The sequence below is a fragment of the Ochlerotatus camptorhynchus genome, unplaced genomic scaffold (assembly GCF_037179485.1).
Source record: "Ochlerotatus camptorhynchus isolate MF236.1 unplaced genomic scaffold, CSIRO-AGI_Acam_v1.1 ptg000022l, whole genome shotgun sequence".
Taxonomy (NCBI): Eukaryota; Metazoa; Arthropoda; class Insecta; order Diptera; family Culicidae; genus Ochlerotatus; species Ochlerotatus camptorhynchus.
This window is the reverse complement of record NW_027040514.1, coordinates 2268167-2287301: the sequence shown is the minus strand read 5'-3', so window position 1 is coordinate 2287301 and position 19135 is coordinate 2268167. Positions and strand designations below refer to the sequence as shown.

The window sequence follows — 19135 nt, the reverse complement described above, 5'->3', positions numbered from 1 at the left end:
TGTATGCACAGGTGAAACGGGAACCTTATTTGTACGATGGTGCAAACATTATCACGCATACGGTATTTCAAACATAACATATACCTGAACCCTAGAATCTCGATCTGGGACAGTGGAATAATTGAATCAAATTTGAAAATGCTCAACTTATGAAATAAAATACATAGGTACTTATCAAAAATTTTAACGTTTCCGATATTGGACACAATGGACGTTCTAAACTCAATCGGTAAAGTCGCTGCTATTTAATCTTGACCGTTCTAAAGAGTTTGATTCCAGAATATTTTTCCGTTCGACAAATACGGAGTTGAGAGCAAACGCATGGTTCCATTTTCAAATCCTGATTCATCAGAAGTCGTCTATACTCACAGTATTGGTATAGTTCTCCAGCGAACGGATGGCCGTCTCAAAGTAGTCCTCTCCGTAGACAGACTTCTGCTCCTCGCTCAGCTGTTCCCACATGGCTTTGGCTTGGTCCATCATTTTGCTATCGTCGAGCCAGGCATTTCCGGACGAGAACTCACTGGCACAGATAATCGACACATTCACGGTGCGGGACTTCAGCTCATGGTGCAGACAGGTAGCCAAGCCCTCGATGGCCGCCTGCGTGGCACACTGGATGCCCCGAACCGGTGAGGGAATGTGAGCAATGGCCGACGACAGGAACACCACCCGCCCGTTGGCACGACGGATCAACGGCAGCATGATTTGAGTCAGTCGGGATGCTCCTGAAAAGTTCAAATCAATCTAACTTTCACTTTGGATCAGTGGCGCAGTTCTTACCGAGCACATTGATATCGAACGACTTCCGCATCACCGGAAATGGGATCCACTCGAGCTCGCCAAGGGCGCACCACATTTCACAGTGCACCAGTGCCCACAGCCCTCCGGCATCCTCCGGTAGGTTTTCCGTGATGAACAAAGAAGCTTCCAGCATCTGAAAATGGAGAGATAAACTGTGTCAAACATATGCAGAAAGAAATCCTCTGAGACGAACTTTGGATGCGCTCCACTTTGTAAAAAGAACGGATCGTCCCACGCATCAACCCGATTCCCTCTTCGCTGCAATGGCTATGATTTGTTGCATATTTTATGCGCTTTCTAGAAGCAATAAGGTGGGTTGAGTGGAGCGATCCGGAGACAACAAAGCGCTGAGCTGGAAAAAGAGCAATCTGATAACTTACTGACTGGCACCTACCTAGTTCTGGTTTGAATTTGATGTCGGCAAGTGTGGGATTGAAATGTGATGGCATTTGTTTTTCGTTTTGTTCTACCCAAGTGAAAGGATTATGGATTTAGGTGCGAAAAAAAAAATGCTGCTGGTTGTAATGAGATCAAGGTATAGGATTACTGCATGACATGACGGTAGAAATATGGGCTCGGATTTCGTCTGTCTATTTAGTGAGGTGGGCAAATGGAGGTGATTCGATAACAAAGAAACGTTCTTCCTCATCCGGTGACGGTGCTGAATAATACCTAGACTGACGTGGGCAGAGATGGATTTGGTGGAACTGGAGAATCATCCTTATCTTTAGTCGGTATTCGGACATCATTGGGAACTTCACCAGTCATAGAGCTGGATGCAAAATAATTACTTAAGCAACTTTGCCCATGAACTTGTCGATTATGCACTCAACTGGCAAAACCGAGAGACTTTACGATGTGTATATTGATCAGCGATCAGCAATAATCAAACGTAAGTGCTAGTGCCAAAGACTAATGGTATTAGGTTTATGACATGTTTTCTAATATAAGGTGCTCCCTGAAATTTGACCAAGATCTCAAACGATGTTTGGAATTTCTCCTTGAATCCCCCCGAAATTCTTCACATTCTAGCAGAGCTTCTATGTAGTTCCAAGAACTTTTACAAAATTCTTTGCTCTACTTGGAATTTGCTCAACTTTTACAAAGATTGGTAAACTGCTTTAAACTCACTGCCCTTCGAAAAAGCTTCCGGAGGAGAAATTTAAGGTATTTTTGAGGATAGTTGACCACCCACAATTTGTACAATTGCATGCTTGCTTGCTATGCTTAATCTAAGGAATATGTATGTTAGTGAAACTACATTTTTTTATAAGGAGAATTTAGAAACTGTTAAGATCTGGAGAACTGGAGAAGATCCAAAGCGATTTTAGAAATAATTTTAGTTCTGAGAATAATTCCATTGAATGTTTAAGGAGTATGTCAAATGAATTCAATGGTGAGTTCCGGAGAAGCATTTATCCGCACTATTTTTTTTTTGCAGAGATGATTAATCTGAAATATCGGGAGAATACTTAAAGCGAACTCAATAGACTGTCCGAGAGTTCAAAATTCTTCGAAAAAAAACTAAAAAGATACCAGCATGCTCAGAAATTATCGTAAGCACCCAATACTTCAGTAAGGTCATTTTTCTGGAAATATCCAACAGCTCAACACGCCACAGGTATGAAGTTCTTCACATTTCCCTGAAGTTTTACAAAATTCCTTGATATTCTATGAACTTCCTTGAACTTTCACAAATTCCTCGGAAGATATGTTTTTCAATCTTCAACTTGAATTTCTTTGATGATCTACGAACTTTTCTGAAGTTCTGTGAGCTTCCCTTATGTTTTGCCAATTTCTCTGATGATCTATCAACATTTCGGAAGTTCTGTGAACCTCTTTGAAATTTTGCAAAGTTTTTGATGAGCTACGAATTTTCCTGAAGTTCTGCAAATTTATCTGAAGATATACAAACTGTCTTTGAAGTTTTGCAAATTTCTCTGAAGTTATGCGAACTTCCCTAATGGTCTGTCTATGAAATTTCCCGATGATCTTCTAATTTTTCTGATGATATGCATTCCAGGGGAAGTTAAATTTTGTAGTTTTTTTTCGAAAGATTGACAAACTATCTTTAAAATTCCATGAACTTCCATGATCACCAGTGGTGATAAATCTGTAATTTCAAACAAAACTGTAAACAAATATCACTAAAATGAAGGAAATTGCCAAAATACTTCAACGCATTTTCCTCTGCTTGTAAAGAAACTAGCAAAAGCGGCTCTTCTTCATCCGACGATGAATCCATTGCTCACGATCGCTACGACGCTGTGAAAAAACTGCCGCTCCGGTGTGGGTGATGCAAAATATAATACTGTGACTTTTCTCAAATCAAGCGTTTGGTTTCCAATAAGTAGGTGTACAACATTAATTGAAAATTAGGGGGATTCAGTTATTGATTTTCAAAGTCAGAGCAAAAGCTCGTATACAGGTTCTCCACCTGTTCAATGTTTTGATAGTAAGCATCATAGTTAAGGTACACTGGTTTAAGTTGAAACGGTACGGTGTATCTCTTAGAGGAAGTGAATATTCAATGTAATTATTTTTGACAGGCTTTGTGTAATATCGCAAACTTCTATACCAGAAATAATCTCAGTGATTATTCACTTCCGCTAAAAGATACATCTACCGTTTGAACTTCGAAATGTTTTTCAACTTGCCTCGGTATAGGATAATGGTTGGTCCTATTTATGAGATTTTTGCACTGCGTCATGTATGCCGTGTTTTTTTTCTATGAATATAGCCATGACCATTTCATGGACATGTAAAATGTGTGTCTGGTGAAAAAGTCTACCTTTCTAGTTTCTAATATTACTAAAGAATGAATAATTTTCTCAAAAGTTTTTTTATGAAAAATTGGGAAAGTATTTATTTCTGCAGATTTGTAAAGTAATATCCTATCGATTGGCGTATTTTGATTTTAATTTCATCTATAAATGACAAAGCTCCAAGTGTTCAAAACCTAACCTTATTTCACCATACATATATTTTGATTCGTAGCCCAGTATAGTCGACAAAGGCGTAGTTCTACGTCAAAAGTTGCAGAAGCCAGCAGAATAGTGTTCGGGAGCGTTTACTCAACTTTTTCTGCACCATTATTCAATTTGTCAGTCGCACTGAATTACAGCAGCCAATAAACGCTAATTTATTTATTTATTTATCACCGTCTTCGACAAGTCGTACAGACTGAACTATTTTACTTATAAACTAGAAATTACTACTAATCCTATTTCTAAAAACGTTTTTAAACGGCGCCGGTGGTGTAGTGGTAAGCGTGATTACTTCTCACCCCAGCAGGCCTGGGTTCAATCCCAGTCGGCGCCGCCGGGATGTTCTGAGGCATAACATCTCTGATCACGCCTTCCTTCGGATGGGAAGTAAAGCCGTTGGTCCCCGGTTCATGAGTTGATGGGTCGATAGGTAGGGTCCAGGTGTGGGAGCTGCCTTCCTGGCACGTCGGTAGCATTGGTGCTCAGCACGGAAAACAAGATCGACGGAAAAAACAAACCGAAGGAAAAAAAAAACGTTTTTAGTCAAGTTAAAATCGAATTCGTCACAGACAACATTGAACAAGCGAAGACACGAATCAAAAGGGTTGCTGTAGCCGTAGTTTGTTCTGTGGTATGGGACTGCTATTAAAGCTGAGCTCCAAAACCGTCGAGGAGGAATGTTGAGCGGGATCTGTGCGAGAAGTTCAGGGCAATCGATAGATCCTCCAATGACATCGAAAATAAATAGCCGCTGCATCGTTACTCGTCTGACAGATAGTGGTTCCAATCCTATGAGCTTGCATCGGTCAGAATAAGGAGGAAGATTGGTCGGATCGTTCCAAGGAAGTTGTCTCAGTGCAAACCGTAAGAACCTTTTCTGCACCCGTTCAATCGTGAGAACATGAGCTACATAATAAGGGGACCAAATCGGAGCAGCGTACTCCAGAATGCTACGAACCAACGAGCAATAGAGAGTTTTTAAAGCGTGGATGTCGGTGAACTCGGAATGTGCGGTACAGTGTCGAAGACTTACGCGATGTCTCTTCTACTTCGCGGGACAGTGCGGTGACGTAACACATGAGGTTCGTTGTTGTAGAACGATGCTTCATAATGCCATGCTGACCATCAAAGATGATGGGAGACGCTACGTTGTATTGAACATTGTGCACCAGTCTTTCAAACACTTTGCTGAGACAGCAAAGTATAGATACGCCGCGATACTTATTTGCGAATGGAAATTTCCACAACATTGTCACCCATTATGATGGCAATTATGCGGGAATCACGAATTCGTTGAACGGGATGAAAAAGGATATAGCGTTTTTGAATTCCACGGTCAAGGAATTGTCTACGAAAGTGGACAGCAAGCAACCTGATCCTTTAACTCCTCTTGGACCGAAGCAACTGAACGGCAATCTTAAACCGGGTTCGGCTAAGCGACGTCGAACGGATGATACTGCCTGTAACTCTGTCAGATACGTGCCTCTCGAGGATGACCTACTGTGGGTGTATTTGTCTGCATTCGCACCTAGCACTAGAGAAGATGACATCGCAACACTGGCACGCGAGTGTCTTTCGTTGCGCGAAGATGAAGTACTCAAGGTAGTGAAGTTGGTTCGAAAAAATGCGGATATCTCGAATCTTCGATTCGTGCCATTTAAGATCGGCATTGATAAAATGCATCGGGACTTGGTACTAGCTGCTGACTCTTGGCCTGAGAACGAAAATTTCCGTGAGTTCAGTGACGACCGGACAAAAAACGTTACCAGGATAACCAGAATAAGGAGTCAAGGTTCGGATCAACCCCACGAGCTGAAACCACCGGATGCGAATTAGATACGAATTTGAGGACACCTAAACCAGAACGCACTGTCTGTCGCCCTCTGGAAGCCCCTAATCCTCCCGACCCAGTCCTGCTTCCTGTTTCCTGCCATCACTGCCGTTCTGATCCTGTGGTCGTGGCTGGCAATGGGGGTTTCCAACATCCTTCTGCAGGCAAGTATGCGCCCCTGTGTAACACTTCACCGCCTCATAATTCTTCGTGTTCTAGCACTGTATGTTATGCTCCTGACTCCCGTTATGAATGCCAACACCTTCACCAACTGCTGTCGTCAGAGGATGGTGCATATCGTTCTCCTGGATCTCCGACGTCGCATATGGGCACCATCGCCAGATTCATCAAACCAGAACGCATTGCCTGTCGTATCATGGGAGCCCTTAAGCCACTCAACACAGTCGCGTTTGCTGATTCCTGCCATCGTAGTCGTTCTGGCGCAGTTGTTGAGATCGGTGACGGGGTCTCCCAACCTTCTTGTGCAGGCAAGTATGCACTTGTTCATGAAAATTCCCTTCCTTATCAGTTTCCCTGTTCCAGCGCTTCGATTCATAGCCAAGACCCTTCATGCAGCAATGAGGAAAATGCCTATTCGAGTACTACGATGATCATTCATCCGGAACGCATGCAACAAGGTATCTTGGGAACCCTCGTTCACTCTGACCCAGTCGAGCCAATTGCCGTTTCCTGCCAGTCATCTGTGGTATCCTGCCGTCTAAGTCGTTCCGGCCCTGTGGTCGGAGATAGGGCGAGGGTCTCCCATCCTGGCTTTTCAGGCAAGTATGCGTGCTTTCTCGGTGATTATCCTCGTGATCAACATTTGGATTTCAGCGCAACACCCACTCAAATTCATTGCATTCTGCCGAGGAACGGACGAGAAGTTTGTGACAATCCTTCCTCAACAACTTCCGAGCTACGCATTTACTATCAGAATGCACGAGGACTTCGGACAAAGATAGATTCTTTCTTCTTAGCTACAACTGACTCGGAATATGATGTTATCGTGCTAACTGAGACTTGGCTGAACGATTGCATCTTGTCTACTCAATTATTCAACGACTCTTACACTGTGTTCAGGACAGATTGTAGCTCTTTGAACAGTCGAAAAACTCGTGGTGGAGGTCTCTTCTAAATTGTGTTGCTGTATTGATCCAGCTCCGATAAGTAATGCTCTCGAGCAGCTTTGGATCAAAATCAAACTGCAGAACTATGATGCCAGCATTGGAGTGCTTTATCTACCACCTGATTGCAGAGACGACCTGTCGCTCATACAGCAGCATACTGACTCCATTGATTCAATCCTTTCCGGCTTAAAACCTCATGACCTTGCTTTCCAGTTTGGAGACTATAATCATCCTGAAATGCACTGGGTACCATCAGAGGATAGTGGCCTCACAATAGATTCCCATACATCGAGATTAACGAATGCTAGTTGTGCATTGTACGATGCCTTCTGCTTCCAGGGTCTGACACAAATCAATACTGTGAAGAACTCCAGTTCACGGATTCTCGATTTTGTACTCGTGAATGACTCAGCGTTATCAAGCTGTTGCGTATCCGAAGCGGCTGAATCGCTCGTAGAAATCGATACTCCACATCCTGCTATTGACGTCACCGTTTCTATTTCGGTACCAGTGTCATTTGAACCATCTCTAGACGACTGCCGGTTCGATTTTTGTCGGGTTGATTATAGTACGCTATTATCAATCGATTGGCAATTTTTGGATTCTGATCAGGATCTGGACGATATTGTATGTATTTTCAACACGGAGATACGTCAAGTCATCGAAGCTCACGTGCCTCTTCAGCGCCCTCCACTGAAGCCTCCTTGGACGAACAGGAGCCTCCGCCAGTTGAAGCGCCGTAGGCGATCTGCACATCGAACGTATAGTCGGAGTCGTTCGCAGCACTCCAAACATCGCTTTGTAATGGCCAGTAACAAGTACACACGGTATAACCGTCAATTGTATGCTCGATACGTTGATCGTACGCAGAGAAATTTACAACTACGAGCGATCGCGTTAGTGCCCACACTGGGCTGGATGTTCTGGAGCGATTGAAGCGAGAAGGATCCCAAGATCGAGCCGGCCTCGTTGGATGGGACCGAGTGGCAGAACCTCGGCTGGCCGAATGGAATCGCACTGGATGTAGAAGCGCCAATATGGACGGTTCGGGAAGGAATATTATCCTGTCAGATAATCTACCGCATGCCGTTGGATTGAGCATTTTGGGCGACTTCCTGTATTGGACGGATTGGCTGTGCAGGTCGATTGATCTTTCGGTTATTGTGGAAGCATTTCCGGATTTGATGGGACTGAAAGTGGCCAAGTTGAACGAAGCAAAGGGCAGTAATCTTTGTGGTGTTCGCAATGGAGGTTGCTCCCAGTTGTGCCTTAATCGACCGAAAGTTTGAGACTGTAGATGCCAGATCTATTACGAGTTGGATCGCGATAACCGAACTTGCTTCATACTATTGGCGTTCCTTATGTTTTCGAGGCACGACACGGGAAGTATTCGAAGGATCTCCGGAGCGTGACCAGATGACCGACTAAACTTCAACAGCCCCGTCGAATATGCCTGTGAGAAGGCTTCGAAGGCCATCAACGCGATAGCAAGCACCATGCCGAACAACTCTGGTCCCAGCAGTAGCAAGAGGCGTCTTTTGGCCAGTGTGTCGTCGTCGATACTGAGCTATGGAGAGGTCCAGCCTGGGTTGTAGTGCTGGAAACGAAGCAGAACCAAAATAAACTGAGCAGTACGTTCCGGCTCAAGGCTCATGAGTTTACATAGAAATCGATCTCAAATATTTTTGTTTCGACGATAGGATTTTCTGCGTTTAGTTCATTTATATTAATGGCTCAATCACATTAGCATCACGGAGCCAATAATCCATTGTTTCGTATCAAAATTTACTTAATTCCTGGTATAGTAGGATTTTGACACTTAAATTTGATGATCATGCAATTGGCTTTGCGTATAGCAATTTGCTTTAGGATAGGGAATTTAGATAATTATATGACACACAAAAACCGGTTCTATAAAGAAAAACAAAACTAGTAGACTTCCCCAAGACCATTTTCACACAAGCGATGCTCATCATTCAAATTCTCTTGTATACAGTTTCAAGTGTTCTGTTCAAGATCCTTGACTATTTACTTTAAATATTTCATAGCAATAACTCCATACATAAATCAAAAATATCACTCAGTTGATCTCATAATCAGTTACCAAATATGCTTTCGTTGTTTCATTACGCCACCTAGTTAGGAGATTTTTATTTATATAAAAAGAGCCCATTTAAATTCAGTTAAGCGCACAGCAACAATTGCAAAACATTTCATACAATTCAGGCTACCTCGACATAACATAAACATAACAAACGCTTCCAGGAATGTGACAATAGAGTCGGAAAAAAAGTTAGCGTAGACGAAAATGGAAAGACGCAATCGAAGTACAAAAGGTGATTCCAGTTAAGCATGATGGTCGCCTGGTTGAAGCTAAATTTAGCACAAACGTTCACGGTCAATGAGAACAACTCAGAAAGAGAGAGAGAGTCACTTCTACTCAGGAATTTATAAAAACTGAGATTACTCAGCGTTGAGTAAGCTCAGATTTTGGAAATGTCTCATGCAACTGAGTAGAAGTGACTCTCTTTCTGAGTTATTCTCATTGGTCGTGTTAATCAAGTGACGGAGAAGAAGGAAATCTGAAAATTATGACATGGAAGTCACTTAACTGTAAAATACGTAATGCGAACATTTTTTGAAAACTTTTCTTATTACTGTGTGTTTGTTATATATAGCTGGAATTTGGCTCGTTCAAACCGTCATTACTAGGGCTTGTCTTAAGCTAGATTTAGAACACTGAAATCTAACAAAGTCCGTAGGTTTGGTAAGTTCAAAAGGCAATTCCAGTTCATTCATGTTATAATTAAAATCGCGACGGCTAGTGAGTAGAACACAAATCACCCGAACAAAACTTTAATCTTCAAAGAGCTGGTGCGGCAGGAGGATCCCATCCATCATTGGCCTTGAGCTAAAAGTTGAACATTGCTTGCAACAAAGCAACAAGCTGCAAACATCGCACCCGAGAGGGATGTTATCCAGAGCAAATTGAGGAACAAAGAAAACAAAACAATTTTTCCCTCCTTCCACGAAGCACAGCGTGAAGGAAGGATTGGAATTGGAAAACTTCACGCTCCAGAAACGGCAGTCTTCCTCCCAGGAAGGAACGCATAGGTAAGTGTAAGCAATCTGTAGGTGGAAATAGCTTCATCAATTTTGTGAATGCCATCGAATTTCTAAAAGTGAAAAGTTTGAAGTTGAGTGTGCTGAGCATGACTGCGTTCTCACCCCAGTGGGTTTGGATTCATTCTCAGCCGAGGGCGTTGGAATTTTCTGGGGTGAAAAATCTCCAATCACCATGGTCCTGAGCTGTGTGTTGAATTTCTTTGTTTGATAGCCCAGATGTTATCTAAAATGTACTGGCAACCCTGCTTGCATTGCCAATAGTTTGGGGTTAAACCAATATTGATATTATGGACCCAATGATCTTTTTCTCGAATCCTCGTGCATACCCATGTGATTTTATATTTCCTATGATAGGTGTCAGGAGGAAACCTAAAATTCACGATTTTGTTCATGTCTCCGGAACCAAATGTCCGATCGGGATAAAATTCAACAGCGGTCTATGGGAGCCACAACCACACTAATTGGATCAAGTTCCACTCAAACCAGTTCAGCTTCCAACCCTCAACCCTCTAATCAAACAGTACCAACTTTTAATGCCAAAGTGTACCACTTTAAGAAGGCAAACGCAGTCGTTCGATTCCATCTCACTACCAGTTCGTAAATATAAACAAGCACCCACCATCTTCTCGGAGACGAACAAATTGAGGACATTAATGACTGTGTACCGTTGAAAACAAAACCGTAAATGATTCATTTCTGCCATCCCCCCACCGGTGGACCCTTTTTCCGAGAATGCTTTCCCAAATTTCCATCTCTTTTCTACATTGTACTCCGCCCGGAGTGTTTATCTTTCAACCGACGCAAAGCGAGAAGCTGCCCATAATTTGACTTTTTAAAAGCTAAAACTCATCCCATCCCTTCAGCGACCAGCATGCCAAATGAATACACGAAGGACCTTGCCCTTCCTTCATCGAAAGAAAGGAGAAAAAAAAATCCCACCCACCAAGGCCACCCCACGTCTTGCAGTTTATGAAACATGGAACAAAGCAAGCGAGCAGAAAGAAAATCAAGTCTATAATAACATTAGTGCAAAGCTTTTACACCCCCTCAGGGCAGCGAATCCGAAGGAGCGAAAAAAAAGGAGTCGTTTCGCCTTGTGTCCACCCTGCCACGAGGAGCAAAAGGAGGACAATCGGGAAGGCGAAAACAATTTTCCATCTTTGGGCGTCCTTGCTCAAAAAATTAAGAAATATAGAACAATATCTCAATTCATTTTTATTTTTTTTGCATTCGACCCCCTTGAGAGAAGCACATTTGCTGGTTGGAGCATGGCGCCTTCGGTTGGATGGTGGTCACCCACGCTTGGCTGGGAACGATGGGCTATTGGCTGGCAGTAGATCGCCCTATTGCGTGAAAACGTCAGAACGTGTGAAAACTATTCCGATGCACGCATTGTGTATGTGTAGGAGGACGAACTGATTGGATTTCTGTAAGGGTGGGTAGTCGGGGTTCATATTGAATTTTCTTGCTGATAAATGTTAATGATTGTCCGTTGTGATGGGCGGCTGAATACGAATATAAATGTTTTCGGAATTTCTGACCAATTCACACGAAATTCTTGAACTGATGGTTCGGTGGAGTTGCAACGTTAAGCAAAAAAAGTAAGCCTAAAAATAATCCCCATTTACGGCTACCGGTTTCAGAAAAAGTGGGAAATACTGACAAAAATTTTGGAATCGGAATGACGTCTAGAGACCGTAACTCGATATCCAGCGCCATCTTGAAATCAAAGATGGCGGTTGTTGGTTTTGAAAAAAGTGGGAGATACTTTGCAGTACCCTTCAACATATATTTTCGTAATAGAGATGACGTCTAAATACCAAAAATCGATGTCCAGCGTCATCTTGAAATCCAAAATGGCGGGTTTCGATTTCAGAAAAATTGCAAAATACTGTCAAATAACCTTAAATATAGGTATTTTCGGAATCAGAGTGACGTCTAGAGACCGGATATAATTGTCCATCGTCATTTTGAAATCCAGGATGGCAGCTTCTGGTTTCAGTAAAAGTGGGAAATCTGTCAAATACCCTTCAATATTTAGATTTTAGGAATCAAGGTGACGTCTAGAGACTGTAAGTTTCGGTTTACCAGCCAGCCTATAGCTGTCCCGATTTTACCCCGGCGGGGCGGCCTCGAGCAAGGGTACTTCCCCCAAAGTCGTTCGGATTTGGGTGAAACAACAAAGCAACAAGAAGGAATCAATTTTAGACGCCGTAGGCAACCCCGGCAGACACCGCAGTGTTTCTGCCCAGGCAAATTCACCTGTAGTACTACCTGCTTCGTCCTGCTTGACGATTAACTCCGGTGGCGAGACTGGCTCTATTGGCTGAGCCACCGCAGTCCGGACGGCGGGTGTTGGTCGGATCCTTGGGGATTAGCCAGAGAAGTGTATAGCTCCTGCTTCCCACAATGGCGATCCGACACCCTTGATTGTTGCACTAAACAACACTAATTTTCGCAGCCACGGGGCCGCTCCACTCTCGGTGCACTACATAAGTTGTACTTGCACTCGCGACGCGATTGGGAAATCTTCCCAATAGAATATGAGCTAGTTCGGGACCCAAATCTCGGGAAAATCGTTTCCGAACAAAAAAACACGCTCACTCCACCGTGGCTCGAATTGTTCTCCTCTGTTTCACAACGTCACAATTACCAAAAAAAACAAAAAAAACAAACCGCCATCGCTCCTGCAACCACGCTCGACTGTTTCTGCTTTTATGTTTTTCGCCTTCTTTGCAGCGGGAGGAACTGTAAGGGCCCAATTTTATTTGGGACGCGATACATTTTAAAACGATATTTTTTTCCCCTATCTAACTAAACTAACAACAACAAAAAGCAAATAAAATAACGCGAAAAATTTACAAGTTAAAATTATTCACGAAGGCAGAGTGGTGAGTATGTTGCCGGCCGTGCAATGACAACAAAAACAAAGCATAACAAACACGGCACACGCTCGTGAGAAACACGGTGGCAAAACTACACAAAACGGGATAAATTGTAACACGCAGGTTACTTTGCAGTACCCTTCAACATATATTTTCGTAATAGAGATGACGTCTAAATACCAAAAATCGATGTCCGACGCCATCTTGAAATCCAAGATGATGGTTTTCGGTTCCAGAAAAAGAGAGAAATACTGTCAAATACCCTCCAATCTGAGTTTTTTTTTTGTAAGTGGAATGACGTCTAGAGACCGGAAATCGAAATCGGAATGACGTCTAGAAATAGAAAATAAATGTCTTGAAATCCAAGATGGCAACTACAGGATACAGGAAAGTTGGAAATACTGTCAAATACTCATCAATGTGGATATTTTCGGATTCGCGGTGATAGCTACGGACTATCAATTACTGTCCGATGACATATTGAATTCCAAGATGGCGGCTTCTGGTTACGGATAAACTGGATAGTACTGTTAAATACCCCCACAATAGGAGAATTTTCGGAATGGGGATGATATGAAATGGCTCAAAATCGATGTCCGACGCAATTTTGGAATCTAAGATGACAGTCCTCTGTTTTTATAAAACTGTCCAATACCCTACAATAGACGCAAAATTGATGGCTGACGCCATTCTGGCATTCAAATTTTCGGCATCTACACGTTTTTATTGTTCCGAAAATATCCATATTGTAGAGTATTTTACAGTTTTTCTTTAAAAAAATGGCTGCCATCTTGGATTACTTGGCTAAACAATGGCTGCCATCTTGGATGAGACGTAAACAATCATGTCATGTAAAATTAAATGCTCCCAGCCTGAAAAATTCGAAAAAACGTTTGATTGAGCTGAATTTCGCGTCTATTATGAGCCAATTGACGCTCATATATGTCAGTCTCAGAACACCTAAATTTATATCAATTTTTCTAAGTGTGCATGATAGTTTTTTTTAAACCATGAATAGTGGCTCTATGATTCGATTTTCGGCATAAAAATATCCATATTATAGAGTATTTGACAGTTTTTCAAAATTCAGTGACAGGCGTCAGACATTGATTTTCGGCATTAATACGTCGGCCCCGTTCCAAAAATACTCATTGTAGGGTATTAAATAGTTTTTTTTTTCAGAATTTGAGAGCCGCTATATTGTATTACATAATGACGTCGAACATTGATATTCGGCATCTGCATGTCTTCAAAATCCATGTAATTGGGTATTTGCGAAGACAACACATCAAGAAGACTGGCAACTCTTCCATTTTCTCATACAAACGCTATGAGACAGGTACAATCGCATAACATCTCTGATCACGCCTTCCTTCGGATGGGAAGTAAAGCCGTTGGTCCCCGGTTCATGAGTTGATGGGTCGATAGGTAGGGTCCAGGTGTGGGAGCTGCCTTCCTGGCACGTCGGTAGCATTGGTGCTAAGCACGGAAAACAAGATCGACGGAAAAAACAAACCAAATGAAATGAAAGGTACAATCGCGTCATCTGCCGCTCAAAGGTAAATGCTTCGAACGAATTTGATAGCAAAGATTACATCCTCAGAAGAAAGGTTTGTGTATTTGCTAATTTTTCTATGCGTTGCTTCCACCTTCGCTCAAGTGCAGCGCTACTGTATTTGTCGCTTGGGTTCTGGCAAAGTTGCCAGTCTTCTTGATTTGTTGTCTTCGGTATTTGGCAGTTTTTATGCAATCAATGGCCGCCATCTTGGATTCAGAAATGGCATCAGACCTCGATTTTCAGGATGTACGCGTCGTACCTCACGCTTCCACGTGTCGGATGATGACAGCCAGTATATGCCCATATATGTGCTGGTAGCGGGGTGTGGGCAATGTCATCACGATTAACCCATATCGTGATGATAGCAAGGCTGAGGATGTGCGAATCGTCGAGCGTCTGTCCACCAGGAGGTGCGGCTCAAACAGCGTCTGTCTGGCATCCAGCGGCTGAAACAAGAAATGTTGAATCGTGTCAACTAAACCTAAGATGGCAGCCCCATCAACACGATGTAGATATCGCGACCCTGGTACGGTAGCATACTGAATTACAAAAGTACCCAGAAAAATGGAGTAAGAAGAAGAAAAAACGAACGGAATTTTCGGCAACTGACCCAACGGCAACGAAATTAGGACAATAAATGGAACCTCGGCTCTTGGAATGTCAGAACGTTAAATGAACTTGAACGAGTGGGCCTTCTCGCCCGTGAACTGCAAAAGGTGAATGTGAGTGTGGCTGCTATTCAAGAAGTACGGTGGCTTAGATCTGGAGAACGTGAATTCAGGGCGGTAGATCCTATCGCCAACACATCGTTCAAATACCATATCTACTACAGCGGTAGCGATAGAGCAGAACACGGAGTTGGTTTCGTAGTGATTGGGAAACAGATGAAGCGTGGCAAATTCTTCAATTACAGCCTGATCAACATCTACGCACCGACTAACAATAAATCCGATGACGTGAAGGACGCGTTTTATGAAAGCCTGGATAAAACCCATGATGAGTGCCCTAAACACGGCGTGAAGATTGTCATCGGAGATGCAAACGCGCAGGTCGGAAGAGAGGAATTCTTTCGCCCAATCATTGGAACAGAGAGCCTTTACTCTGCAACGAATGATAATGGCCTGAAGCTGATAAATTTCGCTGCTGCTCGTGATATGGCCATCAGTAGCACCCACTTTGCACGCAAGGATATCCGAAAGCACACCTGAAGACACCCTAATGGCGAAACTTGCTCCCAGATCGACCACGTGTTGGTGGATGGTCGGCATTTCTCGGATGTCGTAGATGTCAGGACCTTCAGGGGTCCTAATATCGACTCGGATCACTACCTCGTTGTCGCGAAAATTCGAGCGCGTCTATCGACCGTTACGAGTTCGAGAAACCGGAGATCGATGCGTTTCTACATCCAGCGTTTGACAGTAGATGACGTTGCTGCAGAGTACCACCAGAAGCTGAATGAGCGGATAGCGGAAATTTACGTGAACGAGAATCTCAACAATCTGTGGGAAGCTGTCCACGAAGCGGTGAGCACAACAGCCCGAGAGGTGATAGGTACAGCTCAGAGGCGCCCCCGGAACGAGTGGTTTGACGAGGAGTGCCAGCGAGTGACAGAGGAGAAGAACGTCGCCAGAAGCCGGATGTTGGTGTCTGGTACCCGTCAGAACAGAGAGCGGTACAGGGTAGCAAGGTCAGCCGAGAAACGAACCCATCGCAGCAAAAAAAAGGCAGTACGAGGAACGCGTTATTGCTGAGGCGCAGAAAGTATGGAGCAGAATGATATGCGAAGGTTTTACGCAACTGTCAATGGCGTGAGGAGTAAGACAGCGCCGTCTCCCGCCATGTGCTATGACCGTGAAGGTAATCTGCTGAAAGATAAAACGATGGTGACTGCCAGGTGGAAGGAGTACTTCGAGACGTTGCTGAACGGAGAGAACGAGAGAGCATCTACAAACAGAACACACATCGACGACGATGATCAAGCTGTGGAACCACCAACGCTAGAAGAGGTGAAAAAGGCGATACGAGAGCTGAAAAACAGTAAGGCTGCGGGGAAGGACGAGCTCCCAGCCGAACTTCTCAAACACGGAAGTGAGCAGCTGCACCAGATGATCCACCGTATACTGCTCAAGATATGGGAGGAGGAAGAATTGCCCGCTAGTTGGTTGAATGGTCTCGTTTGTCCCCTCTACAAAAAGGGACACATACTGGAGTGCTCCAATTACAGAGAAATCACGCTTCTGAATTCGGCGTACAAAATATTATCACGTGTTCTGTTCAACAGATTGAGACCGCTTGAGGAATCCTTCGTCGGCGAATACCAGGCTGGTTTTCGTGAGGGTCGATCAACGACGGATCAAATCTTTACCCTGCGTCAAAACCTTGAGAAGTTCCGGAAATACAACTTGCAGACTCATCATCTATTCATAGATTTCAAGGCAGCGTACGATTCAGTAAAGAGAAACGAGCTATAGCAGATAACGGTTTTCCGTCGAAACTAATTAGGCTGATTCGTGCAACGCTGGATGGTTCGAAATCATGTGTACGGGTTGCAGACGAGATTTCGGCCTCGTTCGTGACCTTAGATGGATTGAAGCAGGGAGATGCTCTTTCGAACTTGCTATTCAACATCGCCCTCGAAGGAGCGATTAGGAGAGCTGGCGTGCAAAGGAACGGTACTATCATCACAAAGTCGCACATGCTCCTTGGTTTTGCGGACGACATCCACATCATCGGAATCGACCGTAGAGCAGTGGAAGAGGCGTTCGCGCCTTTTAAGAGGGAGACAGCGAGGATTGGTCTCACGATAAATTCTACCAAAACGAAGTATATGGTCGCCGGTAGAAAGCGTAGGAGCAATAGTGGTGTTGGTAGTGAAGTGGTGCTAGATGGCGAAAAATTTGAAGTTGTGGACGAATATGCGATAATGATGTTACCCGCGAGGTGAAAAGGCGTATTGCAGCCGCGAACAGGGATTTCAACGGGTTGCGTAGCCAGCTGAAGTCCCGCAGCTTGCGTACGAAAACGAAATTCGCGCTGTACAAGACGTTGATTCTGCCGGTAGCCCTTTATGGCCACGAATCGCATTGCAAGAGGCCGATCGGAGAGCTTTCGGTGTCTTCGAGCGTAAAGTGCTGCGAACAATACTCGACGGTAAACTGGAAAATGGCATCTGGTGGCGTCGCATGAATCACGAATTGTACCAAGTATATAACGGCATAGATATTGTGAAGCTTATAAAACACGGCAGGCTACAGTGGGCTGGGCATGCGGCACGAATGCCGGAAAAGCGTCAAGCGAAGTCAATACTCAGCAGGGAACCCGGAAGAGGACGTCGGCTTCGGGGTAGGCCACGCACGCGTTGGCTTTGTGCAGTTGAGGAGGACATTAGGTCCTTGAACGTCCAAGGCGACTGGAAGCGATTGGCTCAGGACCGAGACCAATGGAGACGGTTACTTCGTTCGGCGCAGATTTGCATTCAACGAGTCGTCGCCCATCAGGTACTCAGGTAGGTACGCGTCGTACTTGTTCCGAAAATACCCATTTCTGAATCTGAGAGCCGCCATATTGGATTCCAAAATGATGTCAGACATATATTTTCGGGATGTACACGTCGAACACGTTCCGAAAATACCCATATTGTAGGGTATTTGACAGGTTATCAGAATCTGAGAGCTGCCAATTTGGATGTCAAAATGGCATCAGAAATAGATTTTCGGCATCTACCCGTCGTCCCCGTTCCAAAAATGCCTATGTTGAAGGGTATTTTACCACTTTTTTTGAAGTCATCTTCCACCATCTTGGATTCAAAAATGGCAACCGACATCGATTTTCGGAATGTTTCCGTTCCGAAAATACCAATATTATCGGGTATTTGACAGACTATCTGGAAACAATGGCTGCCATCTTGGATTCTGAAATGGCGTCGTACATCGATTTTCTACACGTCGTCCCCTTTTCGAAAATATCCATATTGGGTATTTGACAGTTTTTCAGAATCTGAGAGCCACCATCTTGGATTACAAACTAACGTAGGACATCAATTTTCGGCATCTACCCGTCGTCCTCGTTCCAATAATGCATATATTTTAGGGTATTTTACAGTTTTTCTGAAGTCAACGGCCGCCATCTTGATTCAAGCTACTTTGAGTCAGAGGTGAAATCAAGAGCCACATGTGAAAAGGGCATACAAGCTTTTTGTAAACATACCTTTGTAAGCCCTTTTCTCGCCAACCGAGGGTCGCCCACGTAAATCAACAACATCATGGGGATGGGGAAAATTTCTCCTATCCGATGATGTTGATGGTTTACGTTGGTGTCATATGGGTGGCGAGAAAAGGACATAAGAAGGTTTGTTTACAAAAAGCTTGTATGCCCTTTTCACATGTTGTTCTTGAAATCCCGTCAAAACAACACAATTCTCGCGTAACATTTGAAAAGGGCCTATCCTCGTTGATCGAGTCTTGTCATCGACTTTCTCTTTGGTTTACAACGGCAACATAAACGAATTTCTCGCCAAGCTTGCAGCACAGTTCGACAGAAGATGATGTCAGCTTGCGCCTGAAACAATACACTGAATGGGAAATTCATTTGCAGTCGGATTATTTGCGAAAGAGAAAATCGATGAAGAGAATCGATCAACAATGATAGACCCTTTCTCGTGTTGGGCGAGAATTCCAGTTAGAATTTCAATCTTGTTATGTCTCGTATGCAAAGCGACATGGATTTACTAGAGAACGACCTGGGACGGGACTTGACAATCGGGTAGGGATCTCGAGCCAATTTTCTGTCAAATCCGAGCCAGTTGCTGATTGGTCGAA

At 43.8% G+C, this 19135-nt stretch overlaps 1 protein-coding gene across 1 annotated transcript in view; it reads right to left on the bottom strand.

The window, feature by feature from the left end:
• Window positions 1-19135, bottom strand: part of LOC135705735 (D-beta-hydroxybutyrate dehydrogenase, mitochondrial) — a 292333-nt gene that overhangs the window by 29371 nt on the left and 243827 nt on the right. The window contains exons 5-6 of the mRNA XM_065227582.1: window positions 784-937; window positions 370-728 (exon numbers count right to left, since the gene is read on the bottom strand). Of these exons, the coding sequence (XP_065083654.1) occupies window positions 370-728; window positions 784-937 (513 nt within the window). The remainder of the gene's footprint in view (window positions 1-369; window positions 729-783; window positions 938-19135) is intronic.